At 41.2% G+C, this 26,635-nt stretch overlaps 1 protein-coding gene across 1 annotated transcript; it reads right to left on the bottom strand.

Annotated features, from left to right (window-relative positions):
* Positions 1-8,384: 8,384 nt before the first annotated feature.
* On the bottom strand, positions 8,385-26,024 carry KLF9 (KLF transcription factor 9). Its single transcript, XM_073634564.1, has 2 exons — positions 24,952-26,024; positions 8,385-17,792 (listed from the first exon to the last, which is right to left on the bottom strand). The coding sequence occupies exons 1-2, from the start codon at positions 25,508-25,510 to the stop codon at positions 17,563-17,565; spliced, it is 789 nt and encodes a 262-aa protein (XP_073490665.1). The 5' UTR covers positions 25,511-26,024; the 3' UTR covers positions 8,385-17,562.
* Positions 26,025-26,635: the final 611 nt, after the last annotated feature.

Below are 26,635 nucleotides of genomic sequence, written 5' to 3'. Positions count from 1 at the left end.
TTAGCCGAGACCCTAGGGAATAAAATATGTCGTTGCAACTTTTTATGTCACACGGTATTTGCACAACAATTTTTCAAACGCTTTTTTTGGGGGGTAAAAAATTAAAAAATGAATGAATTAAAAAAATAACAAAACAGTAAAGTTAGCCCAATTTTTTTTGTATAATGTGAAATATGATGTTACGCCGAGTAGATACCTAACATCTCACGCTTTAAAATTGCGCATACTGGAAAGGTGCCAAACTTTGCTACTTAAAAATCTCCATAGGCGACGATTTAAAATTTTTTACAGGTTACCTGTTTAGAGTTACAGAGGCGGTCTAGTGCTAGAATTGTTGCTCTCGCTCGAATGCATGTGGTGGTACCTCACATGTGTGATTTGAACGCCATTTACATATGCAGGCGCGACTTATGTGTGCATTCGCTTCTGTGCGCAAGCACATGAGGATGCTTAAAAAACATTTTTTTAGTGTTTTTTACTTTCATTTTTTTTTTTTTTTTTTTTTTACACTTTCTCTTTAAATTTTTTTGATCACTTTTATTCCTTTTACAAGGAATGTAAACATCCCTTATAATAGGAATGGTGCTTGACAGGTCCTCTTTATGGAGAGATCTGGGGTCTATAAGACCCCAGATCCCTCCTCCAGGCTGGAAAGATTTAGATCCAAAAAAAAAAAAAAATGAACGATCTCTTTCTTTGCAGCCGACTTCTCGGCTTTGTTTACTTTCGTCGGCTGGACGTTATGTCATAAAGTTACGCCCGGGCCTCCGAAGGTCATAGAGATGACTGGGGACCATATGGTCACCGGAAATCTCTATGATCAACGCCCAGTGGAGGCAGATTCTTTCTCTGCTTCGCTGATCGCATGGGCGAGCCCCGAGAAGCACCGGAGGGCGGCGGGAAGGGACATACCCCCCTACCGCTGACCTCCGGTGCTTCTCCGGGCTCGCCCGTGCGTAACAACGATCAAGCGGCTAAACTGCCACTATGATTGTTCTGAATCGCCGGCTGTAAAAGATGATATCTGAATGATGCCTGCAGCTGCAGATCCACACTCAAAGTCAGAGACTTCATATGACGTCCTTGGGATGGAAGTGGTTAAACATTTGATATGTTTTATATTGTGTAGAAAACATGGGATTATGAGATTTGCAAATCATTGCATTCTTTTTTATGTAGATTTTGCATAGCCTCCCAAGGTTGTGAAATTGGAGTTGTGTGTGCATACTTTTTTTTTTCCTCACTTTAAAAATGTAAAAATAAAATTGACCTACAAAACATTATAATATCTTTCTAAAATATATTTTAAAAAGTGTTGTACTTTTATTTAGATCCCCTCCAAAGGAACGCTTTTTGTTATCGACTGATTTGCAAAGGCATTCGATTCAGGCTTGTGAACCTACCATCCTTAAAACCCTTTTTTTTTTGCATATTTTATGATCCTTATAATACTCTCCACATGCCAAAATCAAGTTACCTAGTTAATCTGGTTGATAAAAGACACAAGTCAATCCAGTTCAATCAACATAATAAAAAAAAACACACACAAATAGAAAACCTCCATATGTACAATCCTATACCCACAGTTGATCCAGAGGAAGGCAAAAAAACTCCCAACAAAGCATGATCTAATTTTCTCCATCGGGGGGGAAAAATTCCTTCCTGATACCCCAACAGGCTATCGTATATTACCTGGATCAACTTTACCTATACATTTTAGTATCCAGTTATATTATGTGCATTTAGGAAACAATCCATCCTTTTTTAAAACAATCTACTGAGCTGGCCAGAACCAGCTCTTGAGGGGAGTCTATTCCACAATATCACAGCTTTTACCTTTCCATATTTGGAATTAAATCGCTTTTCCTCTAGACGTAAAGAGAGCCCCCTTGTCCTCTGTGATGACCTTAGGGTGAATAACGCAACACCAAGTTCACTATATGGACCACTTATGTATTTATATATGTTGATCATACCCCCCTTAATATCTTTTCAGGAGAGAATAAATTCCGTTCATCTAATCTTTCCTCGTAGCTGAGCTCCTCCATGCCTCTTACCAGTTTGGTTGCTCTTCTCTGCACTTTCTCCAGTTCCCCAATATTTTTTTTGTGAACTGGTGCCTAAAACTGAACTGCATATTCCAGATGAGTTCTTACTAATGATTTGTACAGGGGCAAAATGATATCTCTCTCACTGGAGTCTGCTTGGCATTGTATGCTATTATTAAGCTTATGATCTACCAGAACACCCAGATCCTTCTCCACCATTGATGTCCCCAGTGTTACTCCCCATAGTATGATGCATGCATATTTTTAGCCCCCCATTGCATAACATTACATTTTTCAAAAACCTTTCCTATCCCTAGGCAGCAAGACGCTTTCTATCCAGGCATCAGCTGCCTCAAGGACACCTCCTCCCTCCTCCTCCCCCCCTTCTGCTGCCAGGATCACACGGCTCTCCACTCCAAAGGATCTCTACAGTTTGCAGCTGTGTCTACACACTTCTCCTGAGATAGGCACATCTGACAGCCTAACAGCACCGCAAAAAGAAAATACAATCTATTTACATTCTAATTTCATCCATAGAACACCTGGGTATGGAACTTGGAATAATCAATTGTCCATCACAGGACACATCCTACTAGCCACACCTCCTCTCCCCATGTACACATTTCGGCCTACCGGCCCATACAGACTGTGCTCCAGTTCTCCTGGCTCTGATGAAGAGGTTTTCCTCGAAACGCATCAGCCTTTCTTAAATACCTGCCTCAATATGGGCACACCCCAATTTTAACTTCCTAGTACTTATTTTGTTACCTGTTTTTCCTTTTTTTTTATAATATTATGTAGTATTTGTATGATTTTACATCTATATGACTATATGTCTGTATTCTTTTACATAAATAAACCATACATTTCTTGATGAAAGCGTCTGATCATGCGCCTTCCATCCACTTCCTACTAAACAGTCCTTTCCAGACCACCCCTGGTCAGCTAAGGCAGCGGGACACGCACCATCATCTCCCCCAGTCCTATCTCTGACTACAATACTACCTTTGTTTTACAGCAAACGATCTCACAAGTGCAGGAGTATTTTTCACCATATCTTGTTCATTACATTTTTCAAACCTCATTTGCAATACAGTTGCCCAAACAGTGCATTGAGGCTGGCTTGTAAGTTGGAGACATCCTGTAAGGATGTTATTCCACCGCATAGCTTGGTTTCATCTGCAAAGACTTCCAATCTCTACATATTATATTTTTTCCATTCATTTACAAACTGATTCTTCCAAGCCTGTAGGTTTTACCTTACACAATAGCCATGTGTGGGGAACTGTGTCAAACACTTTTGTAAAATGCAAGTCCATAGCCACCCCTCTGTCCATGGTGTTGCTTACCGCCTCATAAAAAGGAAATCAGATTTGTCGGACATCTTCTGCCTTTCATGAATCCATGTTGACTTTTGCTTAAAATGTTTTTTTTTCTAGTGAAAACTCATCTATGTAGTCTTTTATTAAACTCTCCAGTATCTTCCCAACTATAGGAGTTAAACTAACAGGTCTATAGTTACTTGTTAAAGACTTTGACCCATTTTTAAATATAGGCACCACATTGGCCTTACATCAATCCAGTGGTGCTATGCCAGTAATTAAAGAGAGTCCCAAAAAATTTAAAACGATGGCTTTAAAATAACAGAGCTCAATTCTTTCAGAACACACGGGCGTATGCCATCCTGTCCAGGTGCTTTATTCACCTTTATTCTGTCTAAATATTTTTGGATGGTAAGAAAGTTGAGCCATAGTGGATCATTTGGGGCTGTGTCAATAACATCCCCATTATAGACATGCGCTCCCCATGTTCCTTTACACAGAGTATACACAGAGCTGAAGAAGTTATTTAATAAATTTGCGTTCTCTTTGTCTCCAGTCACCCACTCTAGATTATTTTTTAAAGGGCCTACATGCTCAGACATGACCATTTTACTATAAATATAATTGAAGAATTTCTTTGGTTTTGTCTTCTGTTGTTCATTTTGAATTTTTGCAGCCTCGGTTTCCTTTTTATATATTCTGTTATATTTTTTGTAACATTTAAATGATGATAGTTATAATTTTTATATTTTTAAAAAGCCCTTTTGTTATCATTTATAGCTTTTTTAACTTTGGCCGTAAGCCGCATAGGGTTTATTTTGTTTTGAAAAGTTCCCATTTCTGTTCTGTGTTCATTGATGCCAATATTCCCTCCCAATCTAAGACTTGGAGAGCAGCCCTCAGCCTTGGAAAATTTGCTCTCTTAAAGTTAAGTGTTTGTTTTTATCTTTCCAGTAGGAGCTTGTTTACAGATAATATTAAATGAAATCATGTTATGGTCACTGCTACCCAGATGTTCTTTGATATGAACATTAGTAATAAGCTGTGCATGGTTTGAGATTACTTGGTCTAGCAGAGCATCATTCCTAGTTGGAGCCTCTATGAACTGTACCATCAAACTGTCTTGCAATAGGTTTATACATTTTTGCCCTTTCAATGTTCCTGCAGTGCCATTACTCCAGTCATTCTCTAGTTAAAACCCCCCATTATCATCACTGTCCCTGCCTTTGCATTCCTTTCTATCTGTGCAAGGAGCTGAGTCTCCACCTCCTCATTAACACTGGGTGTCCTATAACATACTCCAATGATTAACTCTGTAGTACGCACACCCATGTGCAATTCCACTCATAATGCTTCAGCCTCATCACACTCTCCATTAACTAGGTCCTCTTCAACACTCACTTTGAGATCATTTCTAACATAGAGACAGACACCACCGCCTTTCCGTTTTACCCGGTCTCTTCAAAAGAGAGCATAGCCAGGAATATTAACAAGAACATCTCTCCGCAAACAATCTCCAGGGATACCCGACAGGGTTACCGGTTATCCCCACTCGTTTTTGCTATTGTAATTGAGGCTTTAGTGATAGCTGTAAGTGACATTGTGGGAGTGATGTGTGGTTCTAGGATTCATAATTGCAACTATTCATGGATGATTTGCTTTTGTTTATCACTTCCCAGTTAAAGTTTATCCCCAATAGCCTATGCATTCTATGTGATTTAACAAGGTTTTGGGCCTTCAAGTGAATGAGGCAAGATCCACGGCCTTAAATATTAATGTTTCTCTGAACATTCTAGCTAGGTTGCAAGAACACTTTCCTTTTATTTGGGAAGAGTCTTCACTCCTCTCTATCACGGCTCTATCATCTCAACTATCCTGCTACATATAAATGTCTGAAGGAGAAATTCACTAAATGGTCTCTGCTTAATTTAAATGACCATTTACCCAAGCTTTTATATATTTTTTTTTCTCCCTCTGTATAGCAAGTGGTCATTTGGACAACTCAGATATAAGGAAAGAAGGGGTGTTGATTACCTTTGGTTATACTATCAGGCACCACAATTATTAGATGTACAGTATATTCAAAGATGGAAAAACCTGACTTTGTCACTATGGAATGCCAAGCTATTTAACCCTTTACTATAGACTTTGTAATGTGGAAACCATCTAAAGCTCATCCCCCAGTTATGGCCTTGCCACTATTGCATCGTTATGGGACAAAGTACAAAGCCATGGGAATCTAATATCCAGGTTTACCCGTTGGCTCATATGTCTGAGACAAATTATGGAGCAATGGGATTCTTATATCCAGATTTACACTCTTGACTCACCTGTTCCTTGTTCCAGTGGGTCACAGGCTTATGTATACAATAACAGCCCTCAAGTTTTAACCTTAAATGAGCTTTGCGATACTTTATGCTGAATTGCTTCCCCAAACTATTTGTGCATTATGTACATTGATTATTGGTTTCTTTTTCTTTTTCATTCTGTATTCAAAATAAACTATAACTTGTTTTGAATTGATGTACAATGCCCCTATCATCTATTACGTAATAAAAAATATTGAGCGTAAAAAGTGTTGTACATGGTATCTGCAGTAGCATTAGCAAGGATTTTGAGTATAGCCTCATGTAGTCAAAGATAACAAGTCTTTAAAACGTACCATCATCCAAATTAATATACAGAAACAAAGGAGAGTGGGAACAAGGGGACAGCAGCTGATGTTGGCCCCATAGCATTCCCACCCTAAAAGTGGCTGGACTATATCGGTACAGATAGACAACAATGAACAATTTAGATAAAAGGATTTATTACAAAAAAAAGGGGAAATACATAGTATACTTATTAAAATTGCAAAACAGAGGCTCGGGATTCCCCAAGGGATATCTGTTACAAGGTATAGAATGGTCTGGTTCTCGACTAGTTTTGCAGTATTACCGCTTCCTCAGGAGGACCAATCCTATAACTAGGTGAACATGTGCGGCACCCAGCCGCCCAATAGAATCTCCCCCGTGGCGGACAAGGGGGATTATGCGGAGTTCCCATGGATGTTAACCAAAACGTGATAAAGGTACCAAGCCACATGGAGGCTTCTTGATGACGCAGAGGTCAGATGGCCCGTAGGAAGCAGGAACACCAGCTGTGTCCACCGAATGGGGCATCATAGAGGGTACAAGGTTGTGGGAGCCCAGCAATGTGGGGGGATACCCACAGGGTAACATGGGAGTCCATAGATGTCCCCGGTGAGACAATGAAGGCGTCCCTTCCATCCAAGCCCCACGTGTACGAACCTTCAGTGGAAAGAACCGCACTGGTTCCTCTATGATGCCCCATTCGGTGGACACAGCTGGTGTTCCTGCTTCCTGCGGGCCATCCGACCTCTGCGTCATCAAGAAGCCTCCATGTGGCTTGGTACCTTTATCACCTTTTGGTTAACATCCATGGGAACTCCGCACAATCCCCCTTGTCCGCCGCGGGGGAGATTCTATTGGGCGGCTGGGTGCCGCACATGTTCACCTAGTTATAGGATTGGTCCTCCTGAGGAAGCGGTAATACCGCAAAACTAGTCGAGAACCAGACCATTCTATACCTTGTAACAGATATCCCTTGGGGAATCCCGAGCCTCTGTTTTGCAATTTTAATAAGTATACTATGTATTTCCCCTTTTTTTTGTAATAAATCCTTTTATCTAAATTGTTCATTGTTGTCTATCTGTACCGATATAGTCCAGCCACTTTTAGGGTGGGAATGCTATGGGGCCAACATCAGCCACTGTCTCCTTGTTCCCACTCTCCTTTGTTTCTGCAGTAGCATTAGCTTTTTTAAAGCATTCACTGGGTAACCTAGAAGAGCGTATTGTTTCTTCTTTCTAAAAAGGAAAGGCCTTGTTTGTTCTAAAAGCGATATATATTTAAAAGGTAACACTCAAGTCAAAATTTAATTAAGTGAAACTCTACTGTATCTGAGTACCACAAACTGAAAACCCTATTTAATTTATTTATTTTAGTATTTACAGCAAACCCATCCAGCCATGTCTTTATGCTTTATTTTGTTAAAAAGTCACTTTGAAAAACACCCCCAAGGATTGCTAGCCAAGATCATCTTCAATAAAGGCAGATGATTCATGTAGCATTTACTTCCTGGAATCCCTCTGCCCTTCGCTAAGACATGCAAGCAGGTGGGTGCTTAGCTGAGAAAGCACCTTCTCCAGAAGAAAGAAGACTCCTGGGCATAGTGCAGAAACCAAGAAGCAACTCATGAAATGTGTGAAGGAAAAAAAAAAAAAAAAAGTTAAACCAAGTAAGTATATTGCACCTTCCTATCTAGGTACTAATGCCAGCAGCGTATTAAAAATAGTTAATGCTGATTTCCAGAGTTTAGTTTTACTTTAAAATCTGAGCTGCATAGAGGGAGAAAAGACCACCTTGTGAGTAGTTGCATTTTTCATCCAGGCATTGTTGTACTGCAGCAGTTCATCAAACTCCTTCTTGTCTGCTAGAGCAGTGGTTCTCAACCCTGTCCTCAAGTGTCCCAAACAGGCCATGTTTGCAGGTTTTCCTTTATCTTGCACAGGTGCTTTAAATCAATGGCTTGGTATTTTGGGCAGCTATTTTATCTAAGAAAAATTCCCAAAACATGGCCTTTTGGGGGTACTTAAGGACAGGGTTGAGAACCACTGTGCTAGAGCACCCTCCTTTCTCAAAGCCACCAATCCAATTCAAAACGACTTTAAAAGTCTGAATGTGAAGATGCAAGTAGTAGTAGAGCAAGAGAGAGGAAGTTACTCAGCACAGGCTCCCTGAAGAACACTCCTATTGCTCTCTTACTGACCCCATATGGAGCTCTGTGTGCCTGCTCTGCGGGAGATTAAGGGTTCATTCACACCATTGCATTGCAGTAAGACCGCTATAAAACCCTTGACATTTTTCCTTATTGATCACTACTGTGTCACCTTAAAGATAAATTACTTTGTTATAAATGCTTCTTTTAACAGAAGGACATTTGACAAAACTGATGAATATTTGAATGGCATTTTTTATTGGAACAATTTATATACACTTGTACAAAATAGGGTTGTTCTACCATTTCATTAAACAATTCCATTTGCTTTCCAAAACCAAAAAGACAGCAGAAATAACTTATGAAACTATACAAAAACATTGTAAAAATTAAACAGTTGCAGAAATGACTATGCTAGAAAATTGCAAGTTATTGATCTGCATTTAACCTTCGTAATATCTTACCACTCTTTCAGAACTGGTGCTTGGGCAGCATCCATTCTGGAAGATTAAACGTAAGATGATTGGATCAAACAGAACTGGAATTTCCAATATGTAATTCTTCATGATTTAATGTCCTTTACAATATCTGTTGTCGCAAAATCAATTATTCAAACTTTTTTTTAATTCTCAACAATACATAATGATCTTTTCTTTTCCTATAGAGTGCGATAACAAAATTGTTAGATTCATGACATTTAAGGTTCATAACTCAGCAGCATGCTACAGATCACTGGCCACAAGAACTCTGCAGGACCTCCATATTATTATATAACAATTTCCAAAGAAAACAGTTTTGCCAGTAAAGATGGTGCTTTAAAATCATGTGAGGCCTCTAATTACAAGTTTCTGGTACTAATCTCCAGTGGAATACCAGTTTTCCCTTTTCTAAAAAAGAAATCCTTGTTGCTGCAAAGCAAAATATACAATAATGGATTATATTTGTCCCATATACAGTTTAAAACATATTTGCTCCATCATGGTCCTAATTTTATTGCAGAATTCTATATAGATACTCCACACACATTTGCATTTTAAGTCTAATTTTATTTAGTGTAAATATCCTGTTGCAGGTCCCTCCACGTACTAACTTAAAAGTACACTCTCTTTGAGTGAGGCAGGGAGTCTCATTCTCAGCACTTTTTCTATGCTGATTTGGCCAAAAGTAAGTTCATATAAAAAATGTTGATATTGGCGTGCTCAATTAATAGTTTCACAGAAGGGAAGGGACATAAAACACATTTAGAAAACATCAGATATCGCTGAACATGTTTAAAGCAGTGATCCAGGAAAGCAGAAGGAAGAGTTATGTGTTAATTACACTTACCTTCATACTGTCCTGTTTGAGATACACCTGTCCAAAACTGTAACTGCAGAAGTACCTTTAAAACAATGCTTCTTTTTCTGATGCCTTCTACTTCTGGGCCTTGCTATTTTGTAAATGGAGTTGGTAACTTTTAGACTTCTATTGCTGCAATTAATTCCATATAAAAAGGAGGGACAAGAAGTAGGAAGACTGAAAGCACTGAACTAGCAGTACCACTGCAATTCGGGCAAAGTTTTAGTAGAGCTGGATCTCAGACAGCAAGGAGGTAAGTGTAATGTTTTAAATGCACTTACCTCCATGCTGTCTGAGATCCAGCCCTAGTAAAACTTGTTTAAAGGGGTTGTAAACCCTTGTTTGTTTTTTTTAACTAACAAACATATCATACTTACCTCCACTGTGCAGTTAGTTTTGCACAGAGTGGCCCCGATCATCGTCTTCTGGGGGCATCGGTAAAGCGCTCTCCCTGGGGGTTACCGTGCGGGCATGCTCCCGAGTCCAGCATTTGTGTCCATAGACACTGAATGCCAGACTCGGCCCCGCCCCCTGGGTTATTGGATTTGACAGCAGCGGGAGCCAATGGCTGCACTGCTATCAATCTATCCAATCAAGAGCCGAGAACCCTGGCCAGAGAGGTAGAGCGTGTCTCCGGCGGGGAAACGAACGGGCTCAGGTGAGTAAAAAGCGGGGAGGCTACTCAGTGCCAGAAGCATAGGATGCATTAAGGTGAAAAAACACAAGGGTTTACAACCCCTTTAAGAGATCCGTATTTTAAAAAAAATGTCAAAATGAAGGCCTCCTATTTTCAGCCCAGATTCACACTGCTCCGACATGAAAGTTGCTTTGCCCTGCAACTTCAATCCATCTTAATGTGACTTTTACACTCTATGGCATTGAAGTCATATCAAAGTCGGACCAAAGTAGTGCAGGAACCGACTTGTGTCGGATCAGTTAAGACGGTTCTCATAGTGAAACATTTAATTTGACATGCCATGCGACTTTATGCTCTCACAAATCGGATCCTATATCCCACCAGTGTGAATCGGGCCTTATCCAGGGAACATCAATATTGACATTTTGTTTCTATTAACCACTTGCCGACTGGCTCAGGCCGATATACGTCGGCAAAGTGGTACGAGTGCGCAAAACAACGTACCCGTACTTTGCTGCGTCATCCGCGGCTAGCAGGTGCACGCCCGCGGACTCGATGTCCGCTGGTGGCCCATGATTGCAGCACGGAGAGGCAGAACGGAGAGATGCCTATGTAAACAAGGCATTTCCCTGTTCTGCCTAGCCACATGACAGGGTTCTACTGCTCCCAGTGATCGGAAGCAGTGATCTGTCATGTTCTAGTGAGCCCATCCCCCCTACAGTTAGAACATGCTGAGGGAACACAGTTAACCCCTTGATTGCCCTAGTGTTTAACCCCTTCCCTGCCAGTGACATTTCCACAGTAATCAGTGCATTTTTATAGCACTGATCGTCTTATAAATGCCAATGGTCCCAAAATAGTGTCAAAAGTGTCCGATCTGTCCACCGCAATGTCGCAGTCACGATAAAAATCGCAGATCGCCGCCATTACTAATAATAAAAATGCCATAAATCTATCCCCCTATTTTGTTGACGCGATAACTTTTGCGCAAACCAATCAATATATGCTTATTGCGATATTTTTTTACCAAAAATATGTAGAATACATATCGGCCTAAACTGTGGAAGAAATTTTTTTTTTTATATACTTTTTGGGGGCTATTTATTATAGCAAAAAGTAAAAAATATTGCTTTTTTTTCAAAATTGTCGCTTTTTTTTTTGTTTATAGCGCAAGAAATAAAAACCACAGAGGTGATCAAATACCACCAAAAGAAAGCTCTATTTGTGGGAAAAAAGGGACGTCAATTTTGTTTGGGTACAACGTCGCACAACTGTCAGTTAAATCGACGCAGTGCCGTATCGCAAAAAAGGGCTTGGTCAGGAAGGGGGTAAATCCTTCCGGGGCTGAAGTGGTTAATAAGGCCGCTCTAGGCAAGCATATTTAAAAAAAACACCAAAAAAAACATGAAACACGCCCAGCTAAATCTATTTTTTAGATATATTTAGCCAATCAACAAGATTTTTTTCATTTATTTAAAAATCTTATGGATTAATTTTTACCATTTTTTTACTTGATGTAACTGATTATTCTGTATTAGGAAGTCCTAAAAGAACATCCTTCAAGGCGGTGTCGATTTCTTTTAACTATACTGTGCCATTTTTTTTGGGTTTTTTTTTGTTAACTTTTTAGCATTTATACGTTTCACTTTCATATAACAACTGTCCATGTCAAACCTTTTTAAGCAAATTAAGTTATTTAAATAAAGGCACCCTTTTTTGTGTAGGTACAAGCAGAAAAATCCTTTAAGGTATAGACAGCAGATAATAGTGGCCAGTGATCACTGCTTATAAACTAAGGTATTCTTTACAGTGGAGGTGATGGCCCGAACATTCAAAAACAAAATTAACAAAACAGGATTGGATGTTTTTAGCATTCTCTACCGTGTAGACTTGATCTTTAACCAGGATGATCATCAATATCATTCTGGAGGCATCAATAGTTATCTTATTAAAATTTTGTTTTTAAATTAGGGCCTGTACATGGGGAAGTATGGAATAGAATTCAAGGTTTCTTATCACCTAGGTTCCTGAAAGACAAAACAATGATCGTTATTTTATATTCATCTCAAAAACATTTTAAATGCATGATAGGTTGATATAGACAACATCTTCTACTCGCCTTCTATTTTAAAGAATACTTCTGCAACTTATTGATTTTATGTCTAAAACGTCTCTTCCATATACTAAAGGCATATTTCCTTTTATACGGTAACTATTGTCTAAGCAACCAAAGAATTAACACCCAATTGAACAAGTTTAAACTGGCTAAATGTTTTCCTGGTGCATTAATAAAAAAATGTGTGGGAAGTCTTAAATTTAGCTTTCTTTACAAAGCAGCCACATCTTGAGTTAAAAGCCTGTCCCCTGCCAAGATGTAGAGAAGAATCGTACCTCTCTGTATAGAAACAGTGGTCTCTCTGCAAAGGTCTGACACATGCCCTGCTGAGTCAGACCTTGAGCTCTCCAATCAGCAGGGAGCATCAACTTTTACTGATTACAGAGCTCTAGGTCTGATTACGCACAGGGCGTCACACCTCTACAAAGAGATTACTGTTTCCACACACAAAACAAGGGTCCTACTCTACAGCAGGGGACAGGCTTTTTTACTCAGGCTGTGGTTGCTGTATGCTGTGGTTGCTGTATGCACACAACAAACTTTAAGGCTCTGCACACCTTTTGTTTTAATGCACCTAGAATGTATTTAGCTGATTTAAACGGAATGTTCAGTTGGGCTTTAAGGCATGAGTTTCAATTCACAAATTTTCTGTCAAGCTTGATGCCTATAGCAGCTAACACAAGAAGAAAAATAAAACCATATGTGGAGTTGAGAAAAAGCAAAAAGTCCAATTGATTAAAAAATGCAAGTATACAGAAGGACGACTGTTTGGGCATTCACTGCCCAAAGTCACTTTCCTACAGTGATAATGACTAGAGGCTGTACTGTAGTTAAGAAAAAGTGTTGACTCATACGTATGGTTTGATTTCTTCTGCCACTCGAGGGCTATGTTTGGTTTACTTTCATGGAATGTTTACTACGTTTTGCTAGTCTTGTACTGAGCATTACATACAGTTGTGTTAAAAAAATAAGCATGATGATGTAATTCTGTAGAACAGGAACATGCATGAGAAAATGTATTAGAATTCCTGAATCTGACATTATGGAGCAAAGGCAGCTCCATTCGATTTAAAGCCACAGCAAAATGTTATAAAATGTTATAAAAATGTTGGTTTCAGAAGTGGTAAAGACACATGCTTTGTAATTCAATCACAAAATAAACATTTCCTTAACGTCACTTAGACTAAAGTTCACTTATCTTAAACTTATAATGATGATGTGTTTTTTTTTTTGTACTTATAAGCTGAAACATGTTGAAGCTCTATTTATACAAGTTGTCATACTTAACCACTATAAATCCAATTTAAACCTGTAATATTTCTATACACCTTAAAGCAAGTCAGGACGCTGTAAATACAATGCTCAAAGATCTTATGTCAAATACTTAACAGACAAACATCATTTTATCTTGAAAAACAAATCTTATCTGCAACAATTACATACAGAATAAGGGGTGCTTGTGTTTGAACATGAATGCAAAAAACCCCACAAGTTTCTTTCTTTATTTTCATAAGTCACTGTATATAATTTGTGCTTGTTGATGACGTTAAGTTTTTTTTCTTTTCTTTCTGCTCAATGTGCAAAACCAGAAATGCTTGCAGTTGTCCTCATTTAGCCTTTTTAAAAGATCTCCCACTAAAACCACATGCTGCCCCTGGCAGTAAAACAGAAAATCGTTAAACCAAACCATACAATTTTTTTTTTTTTTTCAATCTGGCTACCTTGACTGGAAGAATTACTCAGCTATACGGAATAAAGAATTACGGTAGGTGTTTCAAAAACTGAAACAGAGGTAGAAAGTGTATAATGTTATTTTTTCCTGACATTCCGGTTTCATAGTTTATTGAACTGTAGTGTTGTTGTTGAATTTTTTTTTCTTTTTTTTTGCAACAGTTTTTTTATGGCCTAATGACAAACAAAAGATTGCACACGATATAATAATAATTTCTGGTCAAGGATACATATTAAATAAAATAGAAAACCAAAGTGCCTACTGTGCTGTACCTCAAATTGTTTCACCAGTAAACGAGAAGGATTACATTTGATAATTTAGTTCTTTTTAAAATCTAACATGACTCTAATTGCTTTTGAAGTGTCCTTAAAAAAAAAAAAAAACACCTTTTCAGTGAAAAATAAATATTTTCTTTCCACTGCCCCTCTAATTATTGATATTTAAATTGTGATAATGGGGGGAAAATGCAATTAAACACTCAAATTAAAGCAGTTGTATTATTAATGCACAAATACCTACATAAAGCCTCTTAGGCCGAGTTCACATATGTGTGGCTGCGGGTTGAAATCTGGGGTCTGGTGCTTTTCTGTTCACCGATTCAGGTGTGAATTATTGCCTGAATTTTTGCACCTAAACCGGACCCAAAAACACACAGGACCCTTTTTTCAAACCCCACCGCGGCTGCCCTGGACATGTGTGAACCAGCTCCATTATGAGTCAGTTACATTCAGGTCATGCAAATTGGATGTGGTTTAAAACATATCTAATTTGCATATATGTGAACCCAGCCTTACTTTAACAAAGTATATTATGCATTGCACAAGCATAGACTGTGCAGCCTCTAATGTTATCATCCAAGTCAAGCTGATAATAGGCTGACTATAAGAGCCCTTGCACACTGGGGCGGTTTGCAGGCGCTATTGCGCTAATAATAGCGCCTGAAAACCGCCCCGAAAGTGCCGCTGCTTTCATTCCAGTGTGCAAGCCCCGAGGGCTTGCACACTGGAGCGATGCGCTGGCAGGACGGTAAAAAAAGTCCTGCCAGCAGCATCTTCGGAGCGGTGAAGGAGCGGTGTGTATACCGCTCCTTTACCGCTCCTGCCCATTGAAATCAATGGGACGGCGCGGCTATACCGCCGGCAAAGCGCCTCTGCAGAGGCGCTTCGCGGTGGTATTTAACCCTTTCTCGGCCGCTAGCGGGGGGTAAAACCGCCCCGCAAGCGGCCGCATACCGACGGTGAAACGCCGCTAATAATAGCGGCGTTTTACCGCCGACGCCGCCCCCCGCCCCAGTGTGCAAGGGCTCTAAGACAGGAAGTCAGCTGTGCAATTCAAAATAGCTCTGCCTGCAAACAGAACACTATCTCAAAATATACAGGCATATTCAATAAGACTGACCAAACAGCAAAGTGCAGTACCTCATAGTACCAGCCTGAATTCATCTTTGAGCAATAAGAAATACAAAAATGTTCCCAGCATTCAGCAATATAATTTCAGTACACTGTAATACAACTTACTGCAATGAGTTACTGCAATTTGCACTTCAGACCTGCTCTTTGTCCTGCCTTGCAGAATATGCCGTATTTTGACTGACTGTGGCTATTATTCAGATGTCTTTTATATTATTATTCTTGTATTCTAGGTTTTCTGGCCCTTTAAATCTGAATTTTAACCTTTTTTTTACCAGTAACTTACACTTATCTGCGTGTGCATTAGACTCCATTAGATGCACTTCCAGCTGGAAAAAAAAAATCTGAAAGACACCAAATAAAGGAGGCACTAAAGGCCTGTGAAAATTGTACAAAATGTTATAAAAAGGGAGACCCTTGGCACTTGCATGATTATAAAACTGTCCCAAGGGCAAATATAATATTTTTTGAAGGGGTTCAGAACTACAGCTAATATTTTATCCCCGTGCATATATGTAATGCTTTTAAAGGCTAAGTGAATCAGAAACATCATGTACAAAACCTGACTGGCCTTGTTAGTAATGCCTTGTGATATGGCACCCCTATAATTTAATTAGTAGGATAGCTATAAGGCAAATAGCTGATAGTGTGGAGTTAGTCACAACAGTCCTTTCTATTATTTCAAAAAAGAATGATTGGAGTGCTTATACTGTGGAATGAACTTAACTTTTTAAGTACAGATACATAAATTTGTAAACCGCCTGTCTGGCTAGATTCTGCATAGTTATCCCCCCCTCGCAGCTGGAGAGGCCTACTACACCAATAAGCAGCCTCTCCGGTATGGAAAAAGTCTATAGGCGTCATGTGAAATAGGAAACATAAGGTGCAAAAAAGTCTTCATTCCATTTGGTGCTTCTGGCTACCAAATGAAGTTATGTAAACGTGAATTGAATAATTAGATCAAGAACCTAAATGACACAATTGTGACGCATTTTAAAAGAATGACACTTTCTGTCAGTCTGTACATGCAGAGTGCCGTCACACAATCAGAAAGTGCGATACTGTAGTGGATGCAGTGACAGACCATTTGCCTGGAAAAGACTACTTGCATGTTTGCACTGCCCAGTGTTCCAGTGCTTAGTCTCATAAAGCACTGAAAAGATGGCATCGCCTCTGTCAAAAGCTGAATCAAACATTCTGGTTTTGCAAAAACTGTTCATCGTTGCTATGTGAGATATAAAATGTGCATAGCAACCTACAGGTGTAATAAAATTACCCTCTGATATTATTCTAAACTTGCAGGGTAAAAGGCATATAAGTTCTTTCAGTCTTCTGTGGAGCTTTGTGTCATTCTTCAACAGATGCACTCAAAGCAGACGTAGAGACAGTCTGCCCAAAAGTTAGGTAAGGTGTGAATATATCCATGGAAAGACATTTATCTTAAGATACTGCAAACTATATACAGTATGATTACTGAGTATTGCATCTCCCATTAACAGCTTTATCAACCTATGACATGATAGGTAAAACAACAAGGCTTTCATCCTCTAAGCTTTCCAGTCCTTAGTGTACTTTAGTTCCATCACTGTCCACCATGCTCCAAGGAATAAGGGATGGCGCTGGTCCTACAAAGTGCACCTTATGAGTCAAGTCAAACTAGGTGACTGATGAGGTCCATAATAGTGGGAGACTAGTATTCCATCAACAATAAAACACATATTTCAAGACATTGTAAGACAATAATCCACAAGAAACCAGGTTCAAGTATACTCTATACCTGCTCGCTTCATAAGATGTATATGTTCCAAATACCATACGGTTTCATCAAAAAAAGAAACAAAAAAGTATTCCCTTTATATTTGTAAGCACATGTTCTCGTACTTCTTTCACTAATGTAAAGCTGATCCATTGTGGTTTCTATTTCATAAACACATATTCATGCCAGCGCAAGCACAAAAGATCTTACAGTCAAAACCGTGATGGTACAGATTACACCACTACAAAAAATACCTAGAGTCGTGTGCCACCAAAAGAAACCGGGCAGCATTTTCCTTTAATATAACTGCTGCAGAAGCATGGATTTTGAAACTGCTACATTTCTTTCGAAAAGATGCAAAAAGATGATATGTACAGCAGCCGAAATTTTCGTGTAACAGCTTTGTTGACTCAAAGATGCAGTATTCAGATGAAGGCTGAGTTGGACCTCTTGGATCTTTTGATCATGCTGGGATGGAAATCTGTGTGGCGACGGGCATGCTTGGTCAAGTGGTCACTCCTCATGAACCGCTTCTCGCACAGGGGACATCGAAACTGCTTCTCGCCTGTGTGGGTCCGATAATGGCGGGTCAGCTCATCAGATCGAGAGAATTTTTTAAGGCAGTCTGGCCATGTGCATGGAAAAGGACGTTCACCTATGGGGGCAAAAAAGAATTACCTAAAAAAGAGAAAAAACAGAACCCACTAGAAGTATAAGCAAGCTGCAAAATTAAATTTTCTGTACCCTGAAATCTTATCAGGAAACTGTGTATAGCTAAACAAAGTTTAAAGGTGATAAAGCTCCATGGAAAAGGCATTTGTTCTCCTCACTGAAGAAGTAATTACTCCACTTACCAAAATAGGAGGACCTGTACTGTTACAGCCCTCTACCCATCAGGATCTCAAAAAAGCATACACATAAGCACATGAGTAATGGAATGGGTTGTGCCTTTCAGAGTCTATACACACGTGTTCTTTGTGACAGGTTAACCTTTCGGGCCTGTGTCAACGACCTTTAATTTGCATCAATATTACTTTACCATACAAGCTGTTAGAAATATAAAAAAACAGCATGAATGAAGTCAAATGCAGGTCAGGAGGTCAATTGCTAGTCAAATGCACTTGTCAATGAATTCTGAATCATATCAAACTGATGTCAAATGCAAGCTGCATTTGCCCTTTGACACAAGCTAAAAGCTGGTCAACACTGGACCTTAATGTGGTTGTAGACCTCAGACATGAAAAAATGAATAAAGCATATCCCTATATAGTGTGTACTTCCTTCCTTCCTTCCTTCCTATAGTGTGCTTCCTTCCTCTGCTATTTGCATGAGCCACTTCTGACAAGTTTTCCTGACACCAAGAGAAAAAAAGGTGATGGGGGGGGAATCTCCAGCTGATTGACAGCCTCAGCTCTATACCTGTGTGCTGTGTGATGGGGGGAGGGGTGTCTCTTCCCTCCAATCAGCTCCCAAGGCTCTCCTCACTGAACTCTGCAGAGTGTAACATCAGCTCTCTGCCCCCTTTTTTCTGACAGCTCTAGCAACTTTTATAATTTCTGCATTTTGAACGGACATAGAGAAGACTGCAGATAAACAGGTACAATTTATTTAGGAGGATTTGTTTCATCTCAGCATGACCCGAGGCTAGTCACATCACTGGGTATATGTAAAGGTTTAGAGTACATCTGACAGCTATTAGAATCAGGCATTTAGAGAGGTCACATATTGTAGTAAGGTCTCACCATAGGACCGCCAAAACTTCATCCACTCTAATCTTCAAATGTTGTTACTTTCTTGTAATGTTGAAGACTGCCTGCCCCCCCCCCCCCAAATTTACTATTTGGTAAATTTGTTTTTGGCATGGGGTTTTTAGTACCAAATCAGTACAATGCCATCAAGCTCCCTAAACAATACCAAAAACTTAACTCTATTTCTACCTACTCTTACACTTTTTTTTTTTTTAGCAGAGAGAGGCTCAGAACTTCTCTTGTTTGCTGTCTTTGCCTTCCTGTTTACTATTTAGTGTACAATTAATAATAATGCTTGGCTTTGTTGACAAATGTCCATGACTTGGCAGAAATATGAAGGGTATTTTATGTGGCACAGAAGAAATGGTAAAAAGAGATACAGGCACTGAAGGATACTCTTTATCGATTTTTTTTTACTGAAAGGTTAACATCAACCCTTTATCTGACCTAACCCCTATAGTAAATTCTAACATTAAATAATCCCCTCTTCTGCATGCTTGTCCTATGTCAGACATGGAATCTTCAGTGGACAATATGATAAAGTGTAAAAGGGGGTGGGATGGCCTTCTAAGAATTGTCAATGGTTGCAGATTAGAGCAGCAGATTAAAGTTTTAAATGTCCTGTGGCACTTTTGTAATGTTCTGAAGGTACGTGCATGTGGGAATTAAGAACAAATCTTGCTTTATCTTTTTTTTTTAGTGATACAAGTACTTTAGCGTTTATAGATGCTAAAGTAGCCATTTTTTCACATCCTTGAGTGACATCAGCCACTCTGGGAAAGAATGTTTTTTTAGTTTGCTACATGCTGCTACAGATAACTTTTCTATTCTATGGTTATTATCTTCATCAAATACCTTAGAAAAAAAGTTGTCCTCGTACATGCATTACAGCAGTGGTCTCCAAACTGTGGCCCGTGAGCCAGATATGGCCCTTTGCTTGCCTTTACCCGGCTCTTAGGGCACTATTACTCCCACTGATACAAGCACTATTATTTCCACTGACAGCAACGATAGAACACTATTGCCCCCACTAAAACCAATGATAAGGCACCTATCCTTCCACTGGCACCAATGATGGGGCATGATTCCTTCCACTGACACCAATGATGAAACACTTCTCTTACTGACACCAAAGATGGAACAATATTCCCCCCACTGACGCCAATGATGAGGCACCCTTCCTTCCACTGACCACCAATAGGGTATGATTCCTTCCACTGACACCAATGATGAAACACTATTCCTTCCACTGACACCAACGATGGAACAATATTCCCCCCACTGACACCAATGATGAGGAACCCTTCCTTCCACTGACCACCAATAGGGCATGATTCCTTCCACTGACACCAATGATGAAACACTATTCCTTCCACTGACACCAACGATGGAACAATATTCCCCCCACTGACACCAATGATGAGGCACCCTTCCTTCCACTGACCACCAATAGGGCATGATTCCTTCCACTGACACAAATGATGAAACACTATTCCTTCCACTGACACCAAAGTTGGGGCATTATTCTTCCCACTAATACCATTAATGGGGCACTATTTCTTCTTCCACTGACACCAATGATGGGACACTATTCCTCCTCCCACTGACCACCAAGCCTGAGGCATTCTTTGCACTCACTGACACTGGGATGTATCTCTCTACTCCCAATGAACACAGTCCGGCCTCCCTAACGTCTGAAGGTCAGTATACTGGCCCTTTGTTTAGGAGGTTTGGAGACCCCTTCTTTAGAGGTTTAAGAGAAGGGCTTACACTTTATATAGCCCTTGGCTCCCTTTAAATGATAAAGCGTCGCAGGCTACAAATAAGCTAAATCCTGTGTGAGTGGAAATAGCTAAACCCTTTATTTCAATGTTTCTCAACTCCAGTCCTCAAGTACCCCCAACAGGTCATGTTTTCAGGATTTCCCTCAGATGAAACGGCTGTGGTAATTACTAAGGCAGTGAAACTGATCAAATCACCCGTACAAAATAATGGCAGGCCTGAAAACATGATCTGTTGGGGGTACTTGAGGGCTGGAGTTGAGAAACACTGCTTTATTTTATTTCAGGGCAAGGTTCAAAAGAAGCATACCCCTTTGCCAAAGTAGTTTGGGACCAGAAACAGTGGGGTCAGGCCTAGGAATAGCAAAATATTATGTTTTCTGTCCCTTTGCAACACACATGTAAAATATATTTTCTTCTATCAGTAAAGTCATAATAACATGGAAAGAGTATTACTTCATAAATGGGTACATATTGCTCCATTGAGATGGGTCCTGTGAGAGCATACAGCTAGGAGATGTGCCCTGGAATCTATAAGTTCCATTTATATGCATCAACACTAAATCTTAAGGTTGAATTATGGAAAGTAAGCACAGGCCTAATCAATAACATGCAAAGTACAATGACATGCAGCTATCCACCAGCTGATAAGCTTTCACCTTTCAGTTTAAATTGAAAGCTAAAATCCTTAAAGCGGAGTTCCACCCATTTAAAAGTCAGCCGATACAAAAAGTGTAGCTGCTGACTTTTAATAAACAGACACTCACCTGTCCCACGGTCCAGCGATGCGAGTGCATGAAGCCTCGCTTCTCTTCCCCCCTTCCCTCTCCATGGTGCTGGCATTCTAACTGTGGGCAACTGGCTGTGGCTTCACAGCTGGGCGCGCACGTGTGTGCCACACTGCGAATGGCCGGGCAATCTTCTGGGACCCGTCACGTGTCCCAGAAGATTGCAGTGGGGGAGAGGTGATCTTCCTTCCTCCACCACGGCGCCAGGGGAGGAAGTGGGAGCTGGGTGCCTCTAATAACCCACTCCTCCCCAAAAAAAATGACATGCCAAATGTGGCATGTCAGAGGGTCACTAACACTTAAAGCGGAAGTTTCATTTTTGGGTGGAACTCTGCTTTAATTGTTGAATGGTTGCTATGGCTTACTGGACTTAATCCTGCAAAAACAGGCCTGCTTTCGAAATGCCAGAAAGGCCAAAAAAGGTTGGTTATTTAGTATGTCCCTATAATGCTAGCACTTACCACAACAATATATAATGTATATCTATGACAGAGGAAATAAAGACATCAGAGTAGCTATGGTAAAGCCTTGTGTTGCTTCCTTACGTATATGCAAAAGGATCCCTTTTACCTGCTTAGAACACGTGGACGTTAGTCAGAGCTCCATATACACTGCTATAGATCAGTCATAAATTCCCACAGTTGTCCTGATCTCATGATGCAGCAGTCATCCACTTAAACACTCCATTCGTTCATGACTAGTGCTGTACAGTCGTGACTAAATCCAGACTCATCAATAATCTTGTTCCTTTCTGCACATGACCCATACCTCACTCAGCACTGCAACCCAGTACCATTATATCACTGTTTAGAAATGAGGGCCTATGATATAATTAGCACTCCTTTGCTCAATCAGCTGCATCATTTTATAGATCAATCCATAATACTGGGACAAGTGACATCAAGTAGCAGCTGGTAAGACTATACAATAGGACAGCTATATCAAAGAGCCCCAACACTAGATTTCACAGTCAGCCCTGTTCTTTAAATAGCCATGCACAGCATGCACACTAACATGTTAATAAGATCAATGTGCAGATAGCAGTTGAAGAACGGTGATTAAAAATACTAAACAAACCACGTGAGCATTGTAAAAAAAAAAAAAAAAACGTAGCTAGACAGCTTCGCTGTAAATGCTGGGGCTCACTAGTGAAGAGCTTAGGTTCAGATTGACCATCCCTTATGACCACTTATGGAAACCTTGGGGTTGATTTACTAAAACCGGAGAGTGTAAAATCTGGTGCAGCCGTGCATGGTAGCCAATCAGCTCTTAACTTCAGCTTGTTCAATTAAGCTTTGACAAAAAAAACTTGGAAGCTTATTGGTTTCTATGCAGAGCTGCACCGGATTTAGCCATCTCCAGTTTAAGTAAATCAACCCCCTTATACTTGAAAATCTATAACCATACTGGAATGTGCACGATGCATTCTTTGGAGAAAAAAAAAGTCTTTGTTTGCACCCACAGCTGTTTCATAACTTCTTTAGAGAAGCTGTTAGAAGTGAACAAGGCTGTACTTTTCCACAGACACACCCAACCTTTACTCCTTCCTGACTGTAACCAATTAGGTCAATGAAAACAAAAGATGATTGCTCTGGGTTTCACTGGATTCCATAAGAAATTCTTCCTAATCGGCCATTCTGGTTTTATTTCACATGCCTTCAAAAAAAAAAAAAAAAAAGGATCAGCCTAGAAAAGACCTAAAAACTACAATTGACACTGGCAAGTGTTAAGGCTAAAAGCACTGTGATGTCACCTCTCACTCTGGGTCTATCTATGGTACACTTGGCATGTTGTAGCAGGGTAACTGCAATGTCATCCAAACTGATTAAAATGCAAACAAGATGGAGCTTTCTAATCTCAAAGCACAATTTGTATTTTATTTATTTTTTTTCCTACGTCATGCCATGAATCACCACACCCTTAATCCAAAAGATAGGACAGAATATAGATCAAGCTCTATCTTGCAATGTGAATCATAAAGGTTATTCTGATTCATGCCTTTTTACTGGTGCTGAGAACAGCAGCAAAAGGGAGAGAAACCAAACACAGCATGCACATACAGATAAATGTGGATTTTCTGGTAGCATCCTTAATTACATCACATCTAATAATGTATAGAAATGATGTACATAAAGTGCTGTAGTATATAATGTCATCATGATTCGGCTGCTTTCGGAGATAGAGCGTCTCAGATACAGTGTATGCTGTCTGAGCGCAGGCGGTGGAACAGCAGAAACACAATATCCTCAGTCAGTCTCAGTGGAAGAGGTAATATGAGGTCACCTACTTGGTATGGGAGTGCGGAAGCAGATAATGAAGAATGTGATTAGACAGTCCGCTCTTACCCTGCTGGCTCTTAATCAAACAAGGGAAAAAAACACAGAAAAATACAAAACTGCCAAGACTGGAAAGGCTCCTAAAAATACTTTAAAAAAAAAAAACTGCTGAATCTAAAAATAGACTCTGCTTGGGAACATATTGTTGACGTAAAGTCTCTGAATGATTTACCACTAGACTTTACAGGGACCGAACCAGCTAACTAGAGCTCAGTGCCTAACACTCCGATACATGCCCTTAAACCCTGTCCTATTGCCCCGGCACTAAGATCGCTATGAAAAAATGTGGCATTTCCAAAAGAATGGGACTTATAGCCGAGTGCCTCGTCCGTGGCAACTGGACATGGGTATGCACCTGCCGGAGATCTCTACATTTAGTGAATGGCACCCAACCCAGGTATAGGTTGCTTGTTAGTGTGACGTCATGCTGCAATACACGTGTAAGTGGTGGCTACCCACCGGTTGGCTGGGTTACAAATATAGGCGTCACCAAAGGGTGTTCCCCCGAATCCACGGGAACCACCTCCTTCAACCTCAGCAACACGTCGCTACAACTACGTTGCCAAAAGCATGCATGTCTTCACTGGAAGGAGACACAACCCCTTCGTTTGACTAGCTTGGGTCAAGGTGCCACCGGGGAAGGGAGTCGGAGGACACCAATCATGGGACATCCTCGGATTCCCGACACTTTTTTAATATGCTGCAGTATTCTCCAGCACTCAGTAGAGAACAGAAGATGGGATCAGGGACACCAGTCTTCTGGTAACCTCACATTGAGTGGAGATCTCCTGGAAAGGGTGTCCTATGGACCCCTACCATGTGCTAAATTAGGCAAATCACACATTTGTACCTTGATATAACACAGAGCCACATTCTCAACCTGCAAACATCAACCTGACCTGCCTTGGATTGGAGACACACCTCAAGGAACCACCACTGCAGATATTCAGCATGTCCCCGTGTCCTCATTTGACATTAACAATGTGTCCTTGTTTACCAATCTGTATAAGGGGTTCTAGACTGAAAGTGGTGTCACCAACTCACCATGTGATGTTCTACCCATGTTGTCTAGACAGGTGGCCATTGGTGCTATCACCCCCCCCCCCCAATTAAAGGGAAAGGTAGTCCCTGTCTGGTTAGTGTGTGGGTGGGGGTACTGACCTGTGTGCACTCTGTAATGGGCTTTAAGGTGGGAAGATTTGCCATAGACTTTGCCACAGCCGGCAAAGGGACACCTGTGCCTCTTTTCACTAGTGGAGCCGGCGGGGCGTGGCGGGGAGCTGGGCGTGTCCGGGCTGGGTGGGCGTGGCGGCTGCTGTGTGGAGCCCGCTTCGGGGCTGTAGTCCGTCCGGCTGCTAGCGCTGTGGTAGCTGTGGCCGGACTCTGTGGTCACGTCACTGTCCGAGCTGAGCTCCTCGTCACTGTAGTCCGGGGAGGGCAGGGGCCGGTACTTGTTTAACTCCAGCAGGCTCTTGGCTATGGTGAGCAGGGTGCAGTAGTCCTTCCAGGCTTCCCCCGGTCCCCCGTCATGGTGCTCCTTAGTCAGGGGTTCGGCCATTGTCCTGAGGTGGTGCTCGCTCAGGTGTTCTGTGGCGGCTGGTGGACTTAGTAGAGTAGTGGGCTCCTCGTCGTCAGCCCTTACCTCAGGTTCTCTCGTACGGTTAGAGATGGACACCAGACACTGAGCAGCCACCAAGTCCGTGTAGGCGACTGCTGTCATTGCCAATGTATAGAGAGGGATCCAACGACAAGTCGTAGAGGCAGGCGAGCTATGAGTGTGTGCTCCTCCTGAGCGGCACCCAGCCCCTCATCTTCATCAGACAGCACTAGTCTGGGACCTCCCCACTTCTACTACACAATGCCCCTCCTGTGTCTGACTGACTGCCGCACCACACTTCTTTACCTTCTTTCACAAAACTTGTCTCTCTCTCTGTGTGTGTGTGTGAGAGAAGAGTGCTGCCGCGCCACACCACCACACGTGGCACCTACCGAACCCGCGCCATTGTCTCCCCCCTACAAGGGGACAACCAGGTGCTTTGTCTACTTCACTGTCCCCACCACTACACGCATCCTCCTCAATCATACACAGTCTGTGATGAAATCTCAGACAAAGCTCTATATGAGACACACACACTTTTTTTTTCTCTCTCTCCTCACTCACTCACTCCCCCCTCTCCCGCCCCTCCACCTTCCACTCTCAGGGTTCAGGCATTTCTCCTGCCTCAGTAACAATTTAACAGAACCCCACGCGTCACAATGGGATGCGGCTCCCATAGGTTCTATCACAAGGGGACATTCTATTCTGTTTACCTCCGGCCGCTTCTCCCAATCAGGGCGCCCCCCCCCGGTCAGAGGCGGGGAGACAACTTAAGTCACGGCCAATCAGGTGCCTTCTACAGTTTCCAGCGTGCTACTCAGCCAGACGCACATACACACACATACAGACAGGCACACAGCTGGCTCTTAAAAGGGCGATCCTTCACCATCTGTTCTCTTCTTCATCCCCCAGTCACCTGGCTTCGCCTTTCCACTTGCCTGATCTCACACCAAGCCGACTCGTGGAATTATTTTTGTGCTGCTAAGTGTTTCAAGAAAGCGGCTAACATCACTAATACATACTTTACAGTCTAAACCAGGGGCCCTCAAACTTTTTAAACAGGGGGGCAGTTCACTGTATCTCAGGCTGTTGGGGGGCCAGACTCCTCACCATCACTGATCCCCCCACCAGACTCCCCTCCTGCTTCCCAGACTCCTCTCTATCACAGAACCCCCCCCCCCAACCAGACTCCCCCCCCCCTGCATCACAGAGCCCCCCACAACAGACTCTTCTCTATCACAGAGCCCC

The sequence above is a fragment of the Aquarana catesbeiana genome, linkage group LG01 (genome assembly GCF_042186555.1).
Source record: "Aquarana catesbeiana isolate 2022-GZ linkage group LG01, ASM4218655v1, whole genome shotgun sequence".
Classification (NCBI taxonomy): Eukaryota; Metazoa; Chordata; class Amphibia; order Anura; family Ranidae; genus Aquarana; species Aquarana catesbeiana.
Note: the sequence above shows the minus strand (reverse complement) of the source record. Positions and strands in the feature narration are given on the sequence as shown.